At 45.9% G+C, this 16,996-nt stretch overlaps 5 protein-coding genes across 8 annotated transcripts; 3 read left to right on the top strand and 2 right to left on the bottom strand.

Moving 5' to 3' along the window:
- The first annotated feature begins 179 nt into the window (after positions 1-179).
- LOC117140869 (intraflagellar transport protein 122 homolog) lies at positions 180-4,529 on the top strand. Its single transcript, XM_033304008.1, has 11 exons — positions 180-372; positions 456-686; positions 755-2,209; positions 2,271-2,753; positions 2,811-3,085; positions 3,140-3,287; positions 3,346-3,546; positions 3,608-3,728; positions 3,785-3,941; positions 3,997-4,274; positions 4,330-4,529. The coding sequence occupies exons 1-11, from the start codon at positions 308-310 to the stop codon at positions 4,423-4,425; spliced, it is 3,510 nt and encodes a 1,169-aa protein (XP_033159899.1). The 5' UTR covers positions 180-307; the 3' UTR covers positions 4,426-4,529.
- On the bottom strand, positions 4,441-6,341 carry LOC117140874 (NADPH-dependent diflavin oxidoreductase 1). Its single transcript, XM_033304017.1, has 2 exons — positions 6,324-6,341; positions 4,441-6,259 (listed from the first exon to the last, which is right to left on the bottom strand). Exon 2 carries the CDS (start codon positions 6,254-6,256, stop codon positions 4,508-4,510), a length of 1,749 nt encoding a protein of 582 aa, XP_033159908.1. The 5' UTR covers positions 6,257-6,259; positions 6,324-6,341; the 3' UTR covers positions 4,441-4,507.
- A 183-nt stretch (positions 6,342-6,524) lies between these two features.
- Positions 6,525-7,240, top strand: LOC117140876 (tRNA 2'-phosphotransferase 1). Its single transcript, XM_033304019.1, has one exon. The coding sequence runs from the start codon at positions 6,629-6,631 to the stop codon at positions 7,238-7,240; it is 612 nt and encodes a 203-aa protein (XP_033159910.1). The 5' UTR covers positions 6,525-6,628.
- LOC117140875 lies at positions 7,145-9,751 on the top strand. Its single transcript, XM_033304018.1, is given in 4 exon segments — positions 7,145-7,236; positions 7,293-7,817; positions 7,870-8,051; positions 8,053-9,751. Coding segments are annotated over 3 exon segments (1,629 nt in total). The 5' UTR covers positions 7,145-7,236; positions 7,293-7,762; the 3' UTR covers positions 9,445-9,751.
- A 94-nt stretch (positions 9,752-9,845) lies between these two features.
- Positions 9,846-15,339, bottom strand: LOC117140871. 4 transcript variants are annotated; one of them, XM_033304011.1, is made up of 5 exons: positions 15,204-15,339; positions 12,870-12,929; positions 11,975-12,256; positions 11,229-11,791; positions 9,846-11,169 (listed from the first exon to the last, which is right to left on the bottom strand). In XM_033304011.1, exons 3-5 carry the CDS (start codon positions 12,237-12,239, stop codon positions 9,940-9,942), a joined length of 2,058 nt encoding a protein of 685 aa, XP_033159902.1. In that variant the 5' UTR covers positions 12,240-12,256; positions 12,870-12,929; positions 15,204-15,339; the 3' UTR covers positions 9,846-9,939. The 4 variants fall into 4 exon arrangements, with proteins under 4 accessions (XP_033159902.1, XP_033159900.1, XP_033159901.1 ...); XM_033304009.1 differs by having other exon boundaries at positions 11,229-11,836; positions 15,204-15,338; XM_033304010.1 differs by lacking the exon at positions 15,204-15,339 and adding an exon at positions 13,568-13,712 and having other exon boundaries at positions 11,229-11,836.
- Positions 15,340-16,996: the final 1,657 nt, after the last annotated feature.

The raw sequence follows: 16,996 nt of genomic DNA, 5'->3' as shown, positions 1-16,996 counted from the left end.
AAATACAATTATAACGGTCATTTCAGAAAGTAATAGATACATTTGATAAAATATTTTACACTTAGACAATTAGTTAAATGATAATGAGTAATGTTTTCATTAATATTTTTTCTACTAGATCTAGTTTACTAGTCAAGTCTTAGCTTTAAAGCCAAAACTAACGGAAAAACCCGCCAAACTGCCATCTCCAGCCAAGACGCCAACTTTTGTTGTGGTTGGTTGCCATGGAATCCGTGTGTAAACAACGCACCTGCATTTAGGAATTTCTACCAACTATGCAGGATTAGCCAATTCGACTTCTGCAACAATGAGGGGCGTTCTCAAGTGGCTGGAACGCATAGAGTTTCCCAATAGCAAAGATAACGAGATCAGGTAAAACTTTTTCATTCGTGGAAAACAACAACCTGTTGCTCGCTATAACGCCATAACGGTAATCGGAAAACCCCATTTTCCAGTGTCCACAATGTGTGCTACGCACCCGATGGCAGCCAATTGGTGGTGGCTGCGGGGGATCGGTTGCTCATCTACGATCCAAACGATGGCTCCTTGCTGAACACCTTGAAGGCGCACAAGGACACGGTCAATTGTGTGGCCTACTCGCGGGATGGCAAACGATTCGCCAGCGGAGCCTCCGACAAAATGGTCATCGTGTGGTCACCGCAGCTCGAGGGACTGCTCAAGTATTCGTGAGTCGCCAGCATACTTGCAATAAATTCTAGTTTTTCTTAGTGATTAAATATAATTACATTCACAGGCACGGTGACTCCATACAGTGCATGAGCTTCAATCCTGTTTCGCACCACCTGGCCTCGTGCTCCTTGTCGGATTTTGCCTTTTGGTCGGCCGATCAGAAGGCGGTGCAGAAGTACAAGATATCCGCACGTGTCAATGGCTGCTCGTGGACCAATGATGGACAGTACCTGATCCTGGGCCTGGCCAATGGCACCATATCCATTAGGAACAAGTTGGGCGAAGAGAAGGGGAGAATCGATCGGCCTGGTGGGCCCAACAGCAACGTCTTCAGTGTCCAATGTTGTCCGGCCAGCGGCCCTGGCAGTGTGGACACCATTGGTGTGGTGGACTGGAGCCAAACGCTATCCTTTCACACTCTGAGCGGCCAGATGATAGGCAAGGAGAGAACCCTGGGCTTTGATCCCTTGTGCCTGCAGTACTTTCCCAATGGGGAGTTCTGCCTGGTGGGCGGCTGCACCGGAGGTCTGCACTTCTTCACCAGGGAGGGCATTCGGCTGGGTACGCTGGGCGATACCTTTGACACCTGGATCTGGACAGTCGCCCTACATCCAAATGGCCAATCCTACACCATTGGCTGTCAAGATGGAACCCTGGCCTGCTTCAACATTGCGTCTAGTACCGTGCACGCCCTATACCGCGAGCGCTATGCCTTCCGGGAAAACATGTGCGACGTGATCATTCAACACCTGATCTCTGGCCAAAAGGTGCGCATCAAGTGTCGGGATTTAGTTCAGAAAATAGCCATCTATCGGAATCGACTGGCGGTTCAGTTGCCGGAACGTGTGGTTCTCTATGAGCTGAGCTCCGGAGAGGATCAACCCATGCACTATAAAGTGCGCGAGAAGATCCAGCAGAAGTTCGACTGCAGCTTGCTTGTGGTTTGTGGCCGTCACATTGTCCTGTGCCAGGAGAAGCGTCTCCAATGTCTGGATTTCATGGGTGTCCTGCAGCGAGAATGGATAATGGACTCGTTCATACGATACATCAAAGTTACCGGTGGCCCTGTGGGAAGAGAAGGGCTAATGGTGGGCTTGAAGAACGGCCAAGTGTTCCGAATCTTTCTCAACAACTCACTACCGCTGCTCATCACCACTGCTGTGTCAGCGGTTCGCTGCCTGGATATCAATTCGAAGCGCAGCAAGATCGCAGTTGTGGACGATGTGGGTCGCTTGGTTGTGCGGGACATAATCAACGATACAATTCTGTACCAGGATACGGGTGTTAACAGCGTCACTTGGAACACGCACCTCGATTCGATGCTCTGCTATACACACACAACAGGCGGATTAAGCGTTCGGGTGGGGAATCTGCCGCCGAGGGCACCACAGAACATGCATGGCGTGGTGGTGGGCCTTTGCGGAGCCACTGCCTTCTGCCTGCGCGGAAATATTATGCACAATACGCCTTTGGCTCTTGGTTCCACCATGTGGCAGTTCATCGAAGCTGGATTGTTTGAGTAAGACATATTCCAATTCTGCTTGGGATCTCCTAATAAAAGATGTTATATTTTATTTCAGCGAAGCCTACCAGGTCGCCTGCCTGGGCGTGACCACCAGCGACTGGGAGGGATTAGCTCAATCCGCTTTGGAGGCACTGCACATCAATATCGCCCGCGATGCCTACGTCAAAGTGAGGAACCTTCCGTGGCTCAAGCTCATCGGCGAGCTACGAGATCAGCAACAGCGATCGGCGGTTCCTAAGGAGGTGCTTCTTGCAGAGAATTGCGCCTTTGCCGGCAAGTTTAAGGAGGCAGCTCGTCTATTTCTCAAATGCGGCCAGTCATCAAGAGCACTTGAAATGTACACAGATCTACGTATGTTCGACTTAGCCCAGGAGTATATCAAGGACGGTACTGAACAGGAGAAGAAGGAACTGGTACGCAAGCGAGCGGAATGGGCATATTCGGTGAAGGAGCCAAGAGCTGCTGCAGAACTATTGCTTTCAGCTGGAGAGAATCAGAAGGCTATTGATATTGTTGCAGAGCAAGGATGGGCCGATGTGTAAGTAAATCAAGAAAATGTACACATATCGTTTATAATAAACGCAACTTCTTTCAGGCTCTACGATATCGGACGACGACTGAGTCTTACGGAGCGCGATGCCCTTGAATCGGTGGCCCAGAATCTAAAGACCCTCAGAGCTCTTCCCCTGGCTGCTGAGATTTTCAAGAAGCTGGGCGATGAAGCCCAAGTGGTGCAACTGCACATCGAGGTACGCGACTGGCCGGAAGCTTTCCGTTTGGCGGAATCGCTGCCGGAACTCCTGCCCACAGTGCACTACCAGCATGGGCAATGGCTGGCCGAAACGGATCAGTTTATAGAGGCGCATCAGGGTGAGTTCTTCACTTTTTTTTTGGTTTATTTAATATAAAAGTTGTGTTTTTCAGCCTACATAAAGGCAGGACGCACCAAGGAAGCCAATCGTTTGCTCAAGCAACTAAGCAATACGGCCATCGGTGAGGAGCGCTACCTAGATGCGAGCTACTTTTATTGGCTGCTGGCTAAGCAACATTTAGATGTATATCACGCCAAGGAGTACGTAAAATATTTCGTTCAGCTAATTTGTTTAATTTATAAAACTTTTACTTTATAGAGAACAAAATCCTGTTGATCACCACCTTACGGAGTACAAAAATCATTTACGTGTTGCCAAGGTGTATTATGCCTACAGTGTCATATACTCTTATATGAAAGAACCCTTCACCACGCATTCCCCAGTTAGCCTATTTAACGTAAGCCGCTTTATACTAAACGAAGTGGAGCACAAAGGTGTCCCCAATGGAGTCAGCATGTTGTAAGTTAACAGCTTAAGTCGCAAAAGTAGAATGTGGATGAACTGAAATCCTATCTTCCAGTTCGGTTCTCTTCACGCTGGCCAAGCAAGCTAAGTATTTGCAGGCCAACAAGTTGTGCCTTCTTATTAACAAGAGACTGCAGTCTTTGAAGCCACCAGCTGGAGTCCAAGAGCAGATTGATGTGAGCAGTCAAAACATTAATCATCCAAGTGATATGCTTATGAAGTGTCTTTTCAGCTAAATTTCCTAAATAGCAAGGCTTGCAAAAGTGGCTTCAACGATCCGGAGGAGCTTTTGCCACTTTGTTACAAGTGCTCCAACTACAGTCAACATTTGAATAGCAATTGCTGCCCCACTTGCCGGCAGGATTATATCTTCTCTTTCGTTTCCTTCGGTATGGAATTTTGTCTATTAGCTTTGATATCTGCTAATATGATGTCTCTTTTTAGAAATTCTACCCCTAGTACAATTTTATCCAGAAGTGGACATATCTGATGCCGAGGCGGAGCGCTTGCTGCTGGCTCCTGCGAAGCACGCCGAGGATTCGGATCCATTTAACGAGGATGTGGCCAGTGCATTGCCTTTGAGCTTGGATCGCAATGGCCTGCGTGCCATAGATCCCAATCATGTGCTGATTCTTAAACGGAGGGGAAAGAATGTGCGGAATGTGTATTATCGTAATATATTACCCGATCTTCAGGTTACCTATTGTCCTCAATGTCTGCTGGTAAGGTTAACCAAAACCCATCATTTCATTTCGTATAATAAGTAACCCTTTTTAGCTGTTCTATGCGGAGGACTTTGAGTTGCAAGTTCTGCAAAAAGGCCACTGTCCCTTTTGTCACACATCCTCCGAAAAACTGATGGAAGACTTTTGAAATCGACATAAGAAGTGTGTGCAAATATATAATTTCCGTCCAAAACTGTACAAATAGGAACTATACGCAAATAAATACGGTGTTACGCCCAGGTTTCCTCCTGATATCGTCGCTTCTTTATCATTAGTTCCACGTAATCGACATCGCCATTGAGTATCTCGATGAAGGCCTCTTTGACAGACTTTGGCATATTATTGGAGTTGCCAGCCACGTAGATATAGGCATTCAGGTCTTTTATAAGCCTCGCCAGATGAGAAGCATTCTTGGCGATTAAATGCTGGACATAGACCTTCTGATCCTGATCCCTCGAGAAGGCAGTATGGGCCTCTACCTGTTTCGCATAGGTCCAGGTGGAGAAGTCATTTCCAAAGTGGAAGTCGGCAGCCTTGTTCCGACAGCCAAAGAAAACAACCAAGGGACCAATGGTGGCACCTTTTGATTGAGCATATAATCGGTTTTGGATAATGCTGCGGAATGGAGCGATGCCTGTTCCAGGTCCTACCATTATAAGTGGTATACTTAAGTCCTTCGGCCAGACCATGGTTCCTCTCTTGACAACTCCCCTCAACTCCGTACCCGATTTCAAAGTCTTCAGCCAGTTGGAGCATAAGCCTAGACGTGGAGTATGCATTATGGTTTTGTACTCCACAACGGCCACCAGCAAGTCCAAACTTAAGGCGGAAACATCAGAGGCAATGGAAAAACTGCGTGGCTGGATCAGTGGCATCATCTCAAAGAGCTGTTGCAGAGTTAAGCTAGAGGTGGCGTGCCGGAAATCCTCCAGAACCTCCAAAAGATTACGACGCGGCCTGTTCACATAAGCCACTAAGTCATCAATTCCCTCCGCGGAGGAGAATTCGAGCAGCTTTTCCTTTTCCATTTCATCGCCGCAATTCTGTGCTAGTACCTCGAGGAAACGTTGCCGTGGCTTAGCACTCAAGTCCCAAACGAATTTGGCGGCCTGGAGGAGGTTTAAGGGATTGGAATAGGCTATGGGAAGGGGCATATCCTGATGGGCGCTGGATACCTCCACTACAGTGCTCTCATCAAAGTTCAGGCTGTGTTCGCGGACAAGGTCGAAGAATGTTTGGACAGCTTCATCGCTGTTTTGCGGCTGAACATCGAGGACATCGCCGGGCTCCCAGCCAAGATCTTCCGTCTTACCCTGCAGCCTTAGGAAGCGTACATCCTGAAAGTGATCCACCGCCGTTGTTCTTTGGTTATCAAGAATTTTGAAAGAGTGGGCAGCTTGTTTTTGGCTCCAGAGCAGATTGTCCATCGGAGCAATTTGGGAGTCCTTAGGCAGCTCCTTTACTGACCACTTTACAATAGTTTGGTGGCTGTTGCTAAGTTTACTTTCGTCAAGACCGGAGATGCCCTTCAGAGCTGTCCACAAATCCTTTGTCCAGCTAAGGGATACACCCAAATGCCCGTAGTCATGCTGATCATCACACAGACCCACTGGACACACGGAACTGGCTCCCAGATTCTGTAGTCTCTTGCTCAGTTTCTTGGCGGCAAAGTTAAACTTCGGATAGCTTGAGTCCCCGAGTCCAAGGCACGCGAACTGCACGCCTTGCAAGGATTGGGCGGGTAAGCTGCGCTTCAGAAGAAATCGCCAGGCCAGCTTCATGTTGTCCGGCTCCACTCCGTCACCCGTAGTGGCCACCACAAAGACCACGAGGCGCTCCTCAATAAGTTTGGTCATATCGTACTCGTCGAAAGGCAGCACAGGTCCTTGGAAGCCCAGTTGATGCGACTCCCGCCAGATCTGTTCCGCCACATCCTGGGCGGTGCCGGTTTGACTCCCGTAGAGCACTAGCAGCCGCATTTTCTACAATTTAGAATTTTTGAATAAAATTTACTGATTACCGTATTTATGATCTATCATATGTTACAATTTGCGCATAACAGCCTGGTGCTTAAACTTAACAGCACGCTGTTAGCCCACGCTTAGTACCAAGCTATGCCGCCAGATGTCGCACTTGTGTAATGTTATAGAAACTACGGGTGCCAAAATACCGAAATAATTGAATTTGAACAAATTCTAGTAGCGTTGTTGTAGCTTTTCTTCTTGTTATTCGAATAGTGATGAGCCTAAAAACATCGATATTCTTAAATGTCGATGTATCGCCACCTCTAATAGAAACGCAATTAAACATATGTCATTGTTTTGCGTAAATTTAAGTAAGTTTCGCAAGCAATGGCCTCGAAGCAGCAAATCGATACACAGCTGAGCAAAAAGTTGTCCTGGCTGTTGCGGCACGGTGCGAAAACGGAGGGAATCACCATCCGTGCGGATGGATTCGTTAGCGTCCCCGATTTGCAGAAGCACCCACGCTACATGTGTTTTACCTTGGACAAACTGAAGGAGATTGCCGCCACGGATGCCAAGCAACGATATACTCTTCGCTGGAATCCAGAACTCGGAGTCTACGAGATTCGCGCCAATCAGGGACACTCATTGGCGGTGGTGGAAAGCGAAGCTGGCGGTCTCGAGAATATTACCCATGTGAGCCAGGGACCTCTGGCAGTTCATGGCACCTATTACAGACATTGGGAGGCAATTAGGAGACAAGGGCTAAGTAGGATGAACCGCAACCATGTGCACTTTGCATGCAGCGATGAGACCAATTCCACTCTGAGTGGATTCCGCAGCGATTGCCAGATTTTGATATATCTAAACGTGAAAAGGGTGCTGGCGGACGGCATACCCATCTATCGGTCCAGCAATAATGTACTGCTCTGTCCGGGAATCGAAGGCTTCATACATACTTCCTACTTCCAGCGTGTAGTGGACAGGAAAACGGGGTAAACCTTACTTATTGAACATTGTTATTGAATAGAACAAACCTAGTCGTAAGCAGTAATTAAAACGGATTTTTGCAGAAATGCCGGCCTCTGCCTCGGAATCAACTTCTCCGCCTGGGGATGGTGACGGTAATCTTGTGCTTTCCATGGTATGCGCTGCCCCCTTCCAGAGTATGCAGGATTGCCTTGCCCACGAGCTGCTCAAGCATGCCAGTAAGCCCCAGAAGCAACTGCGACAGCGATTGAACGCCATTACCAAAAAAATAACCGGTGGACAGAGGGACTGGAGCTATTTGACGGATGGAACTATTCGATTCACTTGCAAGTTTACGATGATCAAGGATATTAAGCAATAGCTTGTCATGCCGCCATGGCTAATCAATTTTAGCTTCTTGGCCCAGATCTTCAAAAACAGGCTGAGCTCGCGTATCCGCTCATTGCGTAACATAAGTTCGCCCACAAATCGGGAGTTATATGTGCTAAACCAGTAACCAGTGAACCAAAGGGTGTTCCCCTTTGGGTGTGAATGAACCAAAGGGTGTTCCCCTTTGGTTCACTGCTTACTGGTTTAGCATTGAAGGGTAAGTGATCTTCAGTACAAGAAAAGCACATAATCCGAATCCTTTTCCGCAGAGAGCGACATCGATTTGTTTCTGGAGCCCAACGGCAACCAGCCACCATTGTTCCATAAGCAGCTTTACAACAAGACCTCACACTTTTTACGAAGATCCAAATGCTTTACAGATGTCTTCACCATTCGTCATGCCACCGTGCCCATCATTAGATGTAAGCATCAGCTCACCGGACTCAACATTAGACATCAATATGTCAAAGCCGAATGGCACATATAACTCCCGATTTGTGGGCGAACTTATGTTACGCAATGAGCGGATACGCGAGCTCAGCCTGTTTTTGAAGATCTGGGCCAAGAAGCTAAAATTGATTAGCCATGGCGGCATGACAAGCTATTGCTTAATATCCTTGATCATCGTAAACTTGCAAGTGAATCGAATAGTTCCATCCGTCAAACGGCTCCAGTCCCTCTGTCCACCGGTTATTTTGTCGGGCGTTAACTTTGCCTACAACCTGGACCTAACGCCGCCGATTACAGAACGGCTCACCACGCTGGATTTACTTAAAAACTTCTTCATATACTACAGCACTGTCAACTTTGACAAAAGTTTATTGAGTCCGTTTCTGGGCGGTTGTGTGGACAAGAAGACAACACTGGGCATACCGGGAGGATTTCCCGAGTACGATGAGCAACAGAAGCTCGTGCAGTATGCAACAGGTGCGCCGCCAGACGCTTTCCAGCTGGATAGAGCCATGTGCGTACAGGATCCCTTCGAGCTGAACCGCAACGTGGCCAAATCTGTGTCCATTTCAAATTTATTTTACTTTAGACAATGCCTAGTCCTGGCAGCTCAAGCATGCAGCGATCAGGAACTAACTTCGCAACCGGAGAAGCTATACGACTACCTATTATTTGGCCTGGCGGATAAGTTAGTAGCCGACAAAATAGTGGCAGACAAAAGATCAGAGAAGGATATTCCGCGAAAGCAACAAAAAATGGAAAACGTCGATGGGCAACCGCCAGTCGTCGAAGAGACACAAGAAACAAAAGTCGGCGAAGTCGGAGTGTATAGAACGCCGCCCTTAGAGCGATCACACGTCATCACGCCCACCACAAACGATCTAAAATGCCTGCGCTCCGTTGTGCTGACCAACAAAACGGAGAAAGGTCAGAGCATATACTATTACTGGTTGGTCTGCTATGTGGACACCATAAAGGATGTGCTAACCCAACTGTATGCTTTGAAAGTTGAACTTAAGGAATCGGAGGAGCCGAAACACTACAAGTGGCTAATCAGCATTTCTTACGACACTTGGACAGGACGCACTTTCCAGCGTGGCGCCGGTCAATCTTTCTTCGCCCACCAGTTGCAGCAGACGATTGAGTTTACGAAGACGAGAATGGGAAATCCGCAGTACGCAGTCAATTTGCGCGGCTATTTCTCGCTGCAGGCCAGGGAGGATTACAAGGAGTTGCGCCTGGATGTGCAGCCTCTTCAAGGAGATCTCCTCGGGCTGCAGCGCAATAGTCCGCTAACAAGGCTTTTTAAAGCGTTTAAGAATCTCCTGGGCAACTATAGTTTCAAAGAGAAGGCCAGCACCTGGAAGTTTTGCGCCACGTCTGACCAAATCTGACAATATCACCATGTCTAACATGGTTTATTTACATACTTTTCGAATTCAATGCCAAATTGAAAACACACACTTTACATACATTAATTTATTTGAATTTACAATATCACTATAGACTAAACTAATACCTTAAATTATAAGTGTAACGACTAATCATATGTAAAGTTGACTAAACTATTTCTTGGCGAAGGTCTCTTGGAGCAGGGAGAAATTATTTACAAGGGCAACAAACAAAGTTTATCTAAATCATTTACCAGGGTGTGTCTGAAAGTCCCGAAGAATAATAAAGAAGTTATAATTGTGTAAAGTATTCACAAAAGTCTTTGAAGCGTAGGGAGTTCAATTCTGAGTATACTTTTTACTGGGCTAATCCAGATACTTTTGGGCATAGAGAGAGAGGAAGAATTTCTATTGTATAGTATTAAGTTAATTGTACTTTTAGATCGTAATCTGAGTAACGGCACTTGGGCACTAGCCTTAGTTATAATCCTGCTATATCTATCCCTTCTTCTTTCGGCAATAACAATATTTTTTGGCAGCAAAATCATTCATGCAATCCGCCTCTCCGCTATAGACATTCAATCGGCTCACCGATCCGGTCACCTTTACAGAGTCATCCGTGTGATTGTGTCGCACCGTGGCTTCGTACTGGCCCTTATTGGGCGACGTGACGAAGATCAGTCGATAGGTGTGCACCTCATCCGGATCGAGGGCGTTGTGATGCGCCCGGAACGCGGATTTGATGCTGTGCAGGGAGAGAGGGGCACACAGCTTGGCGAAGGTGCCGTTTCGGAACTCGGCCACATAGTTGTTGAGATAGCTGACCACACGCTTGCCGAGCATCCGCGACTCCTTCGAGGTGCTCGAGATGGTGTCGTATTCCCAGCAGGTGCACCAGTGATCCGCGATGCCCACATCGGAGCAACTCCTTAGCGGCGAAACGGGGGTCAGTAAACTCTGGCATTGCGGGCAATCGGGTGCCGGACCCAACGACTCCATTTCGGCGCGACCGGATATGGCCAGTATGTGCTTCATGGTCAGGTGGAGGTCGTAGGGCGTGGTCAGGCGATTCCTGTTCAGCTGGAGGCTACGCACAAATTCGGGATGTGAGCGACGCAGGTGTTGGGGTAACCAAATAAAGATGGCCGGCAGACGTTCCTCCAAGTGACCCGACCAGGTGGCCCTCGTCGGTCCGAACCGCATGCCATGATCGCTGAAGAACACCACCACCGTGTTCTCCATGGTGCCCTGGCGCACCAGCTTCCGCAGATACTCCTCCATATAGCTGTCCATGCTGCTGGTCTGCGAAATGTCACTGTGGCTGTGCGTGTTGGTCCAGAAAAATCCGAAGTACGTCTCGTTAAGGAACCTCCTGGTGAACTCCAGCCCATAGTCGTACACATGCTCCGCCGCCGTCAGATAGCCGAGGCAGTGCACCAGACCATTGACTGTCGTGTGATCCAGCTGCGATTCGGCGGCGGAGAGATATGGCCTCAAGTAGTAGTCCGCCGGCGGATTCTTGAAGCCCTTCTTCAGGTAATTGAAAGTGTTGATCTTGACGGCATCCTCCGCGTAGGCGGTCACGTAGCCCCTCTGCTGGTACTGCTTCCAGATGTAGTCGCACTTGTCCAGGCCACCAACCACGAATGGCGAGCACGCGTGCATGGCATTGGGCAGATTATAGCCGGTGACCACAGCCATTATATTTGGAAATGTATTGTCGTCCACCTGGGGACAGGATGTCGATAAGAAATCACAAGTCTTTCCATATCATGTACCAATCTCACCTTATTATAGCCCGCCAGTTCGAACCATCCATTGTCGTAGAGATACTGAGCCGTTTTGGGCATGGCTCTGATAAGATTAACACGGGAGATGCTATCGATGCCGAGCATCAAGACGCTCGGAGGTCTCTGATAACCCTTGGCGTCGGCCTCGGACGCCATTCGTAATCGTTGCTGCACTACCTCCTTGACGGGAACCATCGCATGGCCATTGATATAGATCTGATGGCCACCTGAATCGCACTTAACGATGATGCTCTCGGCGGAATCGGGCAGCAGGATGCTCCCCTTGAAGGTTTGACACTTGGTGTACTTGACCTTCATCTCGTCCACCCGCTGCACCGCCATGTAGCAGCAGTGGAGCTGCTTGCCCGCCGCGTAGCGACCGAAGGCAGCTCCATCGATGCTGAGCAGGTACTTTTGGGACTTTGCCTCGAATTTCACCTGCGTCAGGGGCGGCAACTTCTGGCAGGACTTGTATTTGATGCGCTTGAAGTGCCGCATCACCTCGTTCTTGTAGGGATCCACCTCCATGATGCGGCAGGAGTTGCTGTACACCAGGAAGCCTTTCGGGACAGATGGAATAGTCTCAGTAATGGGCTCACGTTCAACTGGACGGGTGCAAGCACAAACATAAGGTGGGAAAAACAAAAAGGGAATACCCAAATCATAATTACTGGCATGCAAAATATAGAAACCAATGCAAAAAGAATAAAATAACTATGTGGTCATTCCATCGGTGAACTCACCATCCATCACCGTCGATTGATGCTGCACCGTGACGTAGTTATCCGAGTGCAGGACGTCCAGATCGAGGACATTCACCCAACCGTTCCTGCCGATCAGAAAGTAGCAGAACGTGAAGGAGATCAGTAGTCCGAGCACCGATTTCCTGCTCACCGGAAGTGGGCGGTGCTGGATGGCGTGGAGCACTCCTGCCCGTCGGGTCATGTGTACTTCCGGCTCCTCCGACTCTGAGTTGGATGGATCCAGCAATAGGCGTTTCTCGGCCATGTCATTTAGGCTCTCGTCTATTCGTAATCATAAATCAAATCACTTATTTCAAATCAATCCGACTGATTTTTTTAATGGCAAACTTAAAATTTAATTCGAGCTAAATTTAAGTGAACGTAAATTACCTAAATTACTTTTGTTGAAAAGACTGCTGCTCAAATTTATTATTTGCACATTTTTATTCTAAAGAAATGTTATTATTTGGGTTTAAAATCGTTAAAGAAAACAGCTGATCGTAAAAACGTTCGCTGCATTTGCAGAAAGTCACGCTAATTAAAATTACAAAAACACATGTTGAAAGCAAAGTGAGCAATAGATAACGCTAAAGTCGAGTGTTGTGGCTATATGATACCCATTACGCAGATGGTGAAGCGCCAGAGAGATTAGATACATATACAGGTAGCAAAGGGAGTGCTGAATGAAATCAGTATACCCCCTTCTAGGGTATACAAAATCAAAACATTATTATAAAGTGTGTTGCATTTCCTGTTACATTCTTTTCAACAAGTCTAGCATACCCTTTACTCTACTAGTAAAACAACAAATGAACTTGTATTTTGTAAGCTAAGACTTATTTACATAAGTTAAGAATTCGCGACAACTAATTAATAACTTTTGATTGACACATACCTTTTTTATGATAATTGCAGTGATTTTAGATTCATTGGCGTATTATTGTCGTTTTCGCAACTGAAATTAAAGTACAATGCATATGTAAGTAGCTGACGGATGCAAATTTTTTCGTTAGCTGGAAAACTCATTTTCCACTTATTACAAAGGTCAGTTTTCAGTGTCGCATACATTTTCCCTGTAAGCAATGAATAAATTATGTGTATATTTCTTTTTGCTAAGCTTGCAAAAAAAAGAATATGATACTGCTGATGAGTTTATAATTGGCGAATTCCGGAACTTTGCATTTCAAAGCTGATTTATAAATTTATTTATTTGTAGTCACCCTCCAGAGTAAATAATCTTGCGATTTTTCGTTTTCAATAGCTTTCTGTTGTATAATATATATATAGTTTGAGTTCATTAGGGATTTAGTTGCACTTATTTATAGATATTAGGTACTTGTGTTTGTATTAAGGGATTATAGATCTGTATTCACACATTGTTTGTTTTTCACCGATTTGCACTAGTTTACATTTTTGTTTATTGTTTATAACACACGTGCAGATTTCCGGTTCAATAAACGTTTGAATACGAGTATCGCACTTGAATACACTTTCCCATTCAAAATATTTAAACCACTCTGTCCTTCTTAAATGTTTGTTTGTTTTGTTTTTCTGCCAGCCAACAAGCATATAAATAGCATGTTGTTTGCCAACCTTGGATGGGCGCATTTTGGGGGGTCCGAAAAGGGGTGGCGGCCTGCGAATTCAATTAATGGAAATGCAACGTCTGCTAAGCGCCAAGTACATCGTTCTGCCAATCTGCTAATCTTTCGCCAGCGGTCCGAGCACTATGACGACGGAATCGCGAATGCGACTGTTGCCCAAGCACAGAAATAGGTTTGGGTATGGTGGTGGGTTAATGGGTATCTGGTTGGGGGTGGTCTCGGGGGATCTTCGCGGGGTCTGGGAGCCCGAAATGGGGAAGTAGAGCTGATGATGCCACATGATGGATCTGTGATTCGCCTTCGCCAATGCCGCGATTATTTCATCGATCACGACTCGGGACGACTACGATCATTAGTTTTCACTTTTTTGCCGTTTCTCATGTGGCAAACACATTGATCAGATATTTTGTTGTGTTAATCCATGACACGTTTTCATAGCTGTCTAAATATAATTATGCGATATTCATGCCCAGCACTGGAAGACCAGGTGTAGTTCGGCACTAGGCAAATGATTGCAGCTAAGGAAATTTTACAATGTTATTTCTTATAATTTTTCTCTCTTTTTTTTAACTTGAAAATTCATGATTTTAGATTTAATAACTTAACAGATGGGTCCTAATCAAGAATAATTATATCTTATCCTTCCTGCTACATACTTTTCAAGCCATTAGTATAATATTAATATAATTTTTGAATGTTAGAATTCCAAGTTCTGAGATAAGGGCACTACGCATATGTAGCAAGTTCCAAATAGTGTGGGTTTGCAGATATGGGGTCTGTGTTAAATAAAGCCAGTTTTGCCCCTATTTCAAACCATGATAATTTTCTTGAATGACAGGAAGGGCGATAAAAAGTCGGTTCAAAAACTATTCATATTATTATATTTGGACTGCATTTTGTTTGTATTTTGCCAGCTATCAAATGTCGATTATGCCCCATTTTACAACTTCTTCGACTGGGGCGTTTGCTGTATTTAGCGGATTTCATCTAATTGAATCGACAGTTCGGCTTGAACAATCATTTTTAAAAATTAGCGAGGCAGCGACAAGTCTGCCATTTAAAAACGACATTAGTTTGGCGTGGCTTTTCACGAGTTGCCATGCATCTAGATAATGCATTGCATTTTAATGGCAAATGCACTTGGGGCAGCCATTCAAAGGGGCAATACTATATAGAAATAATAATAACGAAGCTATGGCTGCATGGGCGAACGGGGTGAAGGGCGAACGGCGTGCTGTGGGATCCAGATACGCTGCAGGACACGAGGCGAATGTGTGAGTGTGTCGAGGACACTTTGCGGTGGTAAAAATAACACATGCCATACAATGCAACACACATGTGCATATACAACCCAAAAAGGGGTATGGAAGTGGGCGTGGACTGGGTGGCATACTATGTCAAGTTCCATTGAAGCGAACTGCTTCTGCTGCAGCGTCAGCGTAAGATTGCAATCGTTTTTCGTCGAGCACACCGCCTACAGATACGGATACAAAGCTTACAGATACACAGATACAAAAAGGGACGCACACGGATACACACACTCGCGCGCAAATGGCAAACTTTTCCGAATAGCCTGGGCAAGGATTCATCCCAGATTTGGGCCACTCTCATGTTCACACACTCACATTTATCAGTCGCCGCCATATGTACATCCCCATTGATTGCAGCAAATATACAAATATTTGCAGTCTGATTGCAAACGAACGAACTCGGCACTGTGCGCGATTGCGACTGAGGTCCTTGCTGGCGGAACGGATAACGCGATACAACTGAGCGGATGTGCGACTGCCAGCGAGCGGAGACCCACGACGAATGACGAACCGTTGCCGACGTGAGATTTTTTACACCCTCCCTGGGTGGCAGCAGCAAGAACAACATGAGGCAGCCGCCACTGGCAACTACAACAACGCGCAACAGCAGCACCAGCAGGCCATACACTGATCAAAATCAATAAGCTGGTTTTTTGAGGATAAATAAAATCGTATACCTTTCGAAAATAGAGCAGAGTAATGAAAGGAACTTGAGTAATAGCAGAAGTCCAATTACTCAACTATCAGATACCCAGTATTGAGCTAATATGGAAGAAACTTCAACATTTTTTGGCATGCATAGCTTGTTACCGAATTTAGCAAACCTTTTACCACATTTATTTAATTTCTCTAGTGACAAGTGGCTTTCTTCGCAGTTGAGCAATGTTTAAAAACGCGCCTTTTAGATAAGAGTTTTAATCTGTAGAATTAGTTCTCCTTTGTTCTACGAATCGTTGAATTCTTCAGAAATGGAATCAAACATTGATAGGTAGATAATGCTGTTTCAATGTTTGTCATTGGACGCCTTTATCGTGCACCTTTAAAATTAAAACATTTAATTATACCCGTTACTCGTAGAGTTAGAAGAGCTAGGAGATACGAATTCTAAACATTCCATTTCTTTAATACTCTTAATCATGCGATCTTTGTAAATAACAACTTAGATAATGAGAATAGTTAAAATTATACCGATTAGATTAAGTTGTCCAAGAAGGATAATAGTACGCCATTAAAAAAATTAATTTCGTTAGAAAAAAAAAAAACCTTCCTGTACGAACTACACACTTAAAATTAAAACATTTAATTATACCCGTTACTCGTAGAGTTAGAAGAGCTAGGAGATACGAATTCTCGATATATTTTGTTTTTCCAAGTGCATGTGCAATTGTTAAACGGCATGCGTTGCACATTCGCGAGTGCTGCCTGAAAGTATGCACTGTTTATTGGCGAAATGCCCGATGCACAGTTTGACACTCACTGAGTTTGCGTAGTTTGAGAGCCGCTGACGAGCGGAATGCGGAGAATTCGAAATTCGTGAGCTTTTTGCTTCGTGGAAAGTTGCACATGCTTCGTATTCCACGAAACAAAGCAGAAAAAGGGAAAAGCTCTTTTTTTCCCTTATTACTTATTTCACGAAAAGGAGAAAAAACGGAGCACTTTTTGTTGCTCTTCCGAACACGTGGATTTTAAAACAATGAGTTCAATGGATAATTCAATTTCAATTGTAAATAAATTACACCTCTTGACCAATTTGACGAGTCAGACCGTAAGTCGCGCAAATATATTGGTCTGATGATCAAAGAGTAAGCGGACTGCGGTTTGAAATCCGTGGCCACAACACCTACACCGACGACTCCGATCAACAGCGCCACATACACCAACCCGTCGCTAATTGGAGCTCCACTGCCGCCTCCGCCGCCGTACCCTGGTCCTCATGCACTGGTGACGTCCAACATTTTGTTGCGTACCGCCAGTCCCCGCCAGTCCGTACCCCCGGCACCGGACAACGACGAGCAAGGACTCCTCGGATTTGGACTCCGGACCCACGATGAGAACGGTGCAACCGTTATATCTGAGAACAACCATAATATGTTTGGGAGGAGCAGACG

Source organism: Drosophila mauritiana, chromosome 3L, assembly GCF_004382145.1.
Source record: "Drosophila mauritiana strain mau12 chromosome 3L, ASM438214v1, whole genome shotgun sequence".
NCBI lineage: Eukaryota > Metazoa > Arthropoda > Insecta > Diptera > Drosophilidae > Drosophila > Drosophila mauritiana.
This window is presented reverse-complemented; position numbering and strand designations above follow the sequence as displayed.

What these genes read in the sequence shown, in the direction of transcription:
- LOC117140876 (XM_033304019.1), top strand. Translation starts at nt 6,629, where the DNA reads ATGGCCTCGAAGCAGCAAATCGATACACAGCTGAGCAAAAAGTTGTCC.
- LOC117140869 (XM_033304008.1), top strand. Translation starts at nt 308, where the DNA reads ATGAGGGGCGTTCTCAAGTGGCTGGAACGCATAGAGTTTCCCAATAGC. An exon ending in ATCGAAGCTGGATTGTTTGA is followed by an intron (nt 2,210 to 2,270) that starts GTAAGACATATT and finishes ATTTTATTTCAG; the next exon opens with CGAAGCCTACCAGGTCGCCT. An exon ending in GTTTATAGAGGCGCATCAGG is followed by an intron (nt 3,086 to 3,139) that starts GTGAGTTCTTCA and finishes TGTGTTTTTCAG; the next exon opens with CCTACATAAAGGCAGGACGC.
- LOC117140874 (XM_033304017.1), bottom strand. Translation starts at nt 6,256, where the DNA reads ATGCGGCTGCTAGTGCTCTACGGGAGTCAAACCGGCACCGCCCAGGAT.
- LOC117140871 (XM_033304009.1), bottom strand. Translation starts at nt 12,239, where the DNA reads ATGGCCGAGAAACGCCTATTGCTGGATCCATCCAACTCAGAGTCGGAG. An exon ending in TCAATCGACGGTGATGGATG is followed by an intron (nt 11,837 to 11,974) that starts GTGAGTTCACCG and finishes GCACCCGTCCAG; the next exon opens with TTGAACGTGAGCCCATTACT. An exon ending in AACTGGCGGGCTATAATAAG is followed by an intron (nt 11,170 to 11,228) that starts GTGAGATTGGTA and finishes TCCTGTCCCCAG; the next exon opens with GTGGACGACAATACATTTCC.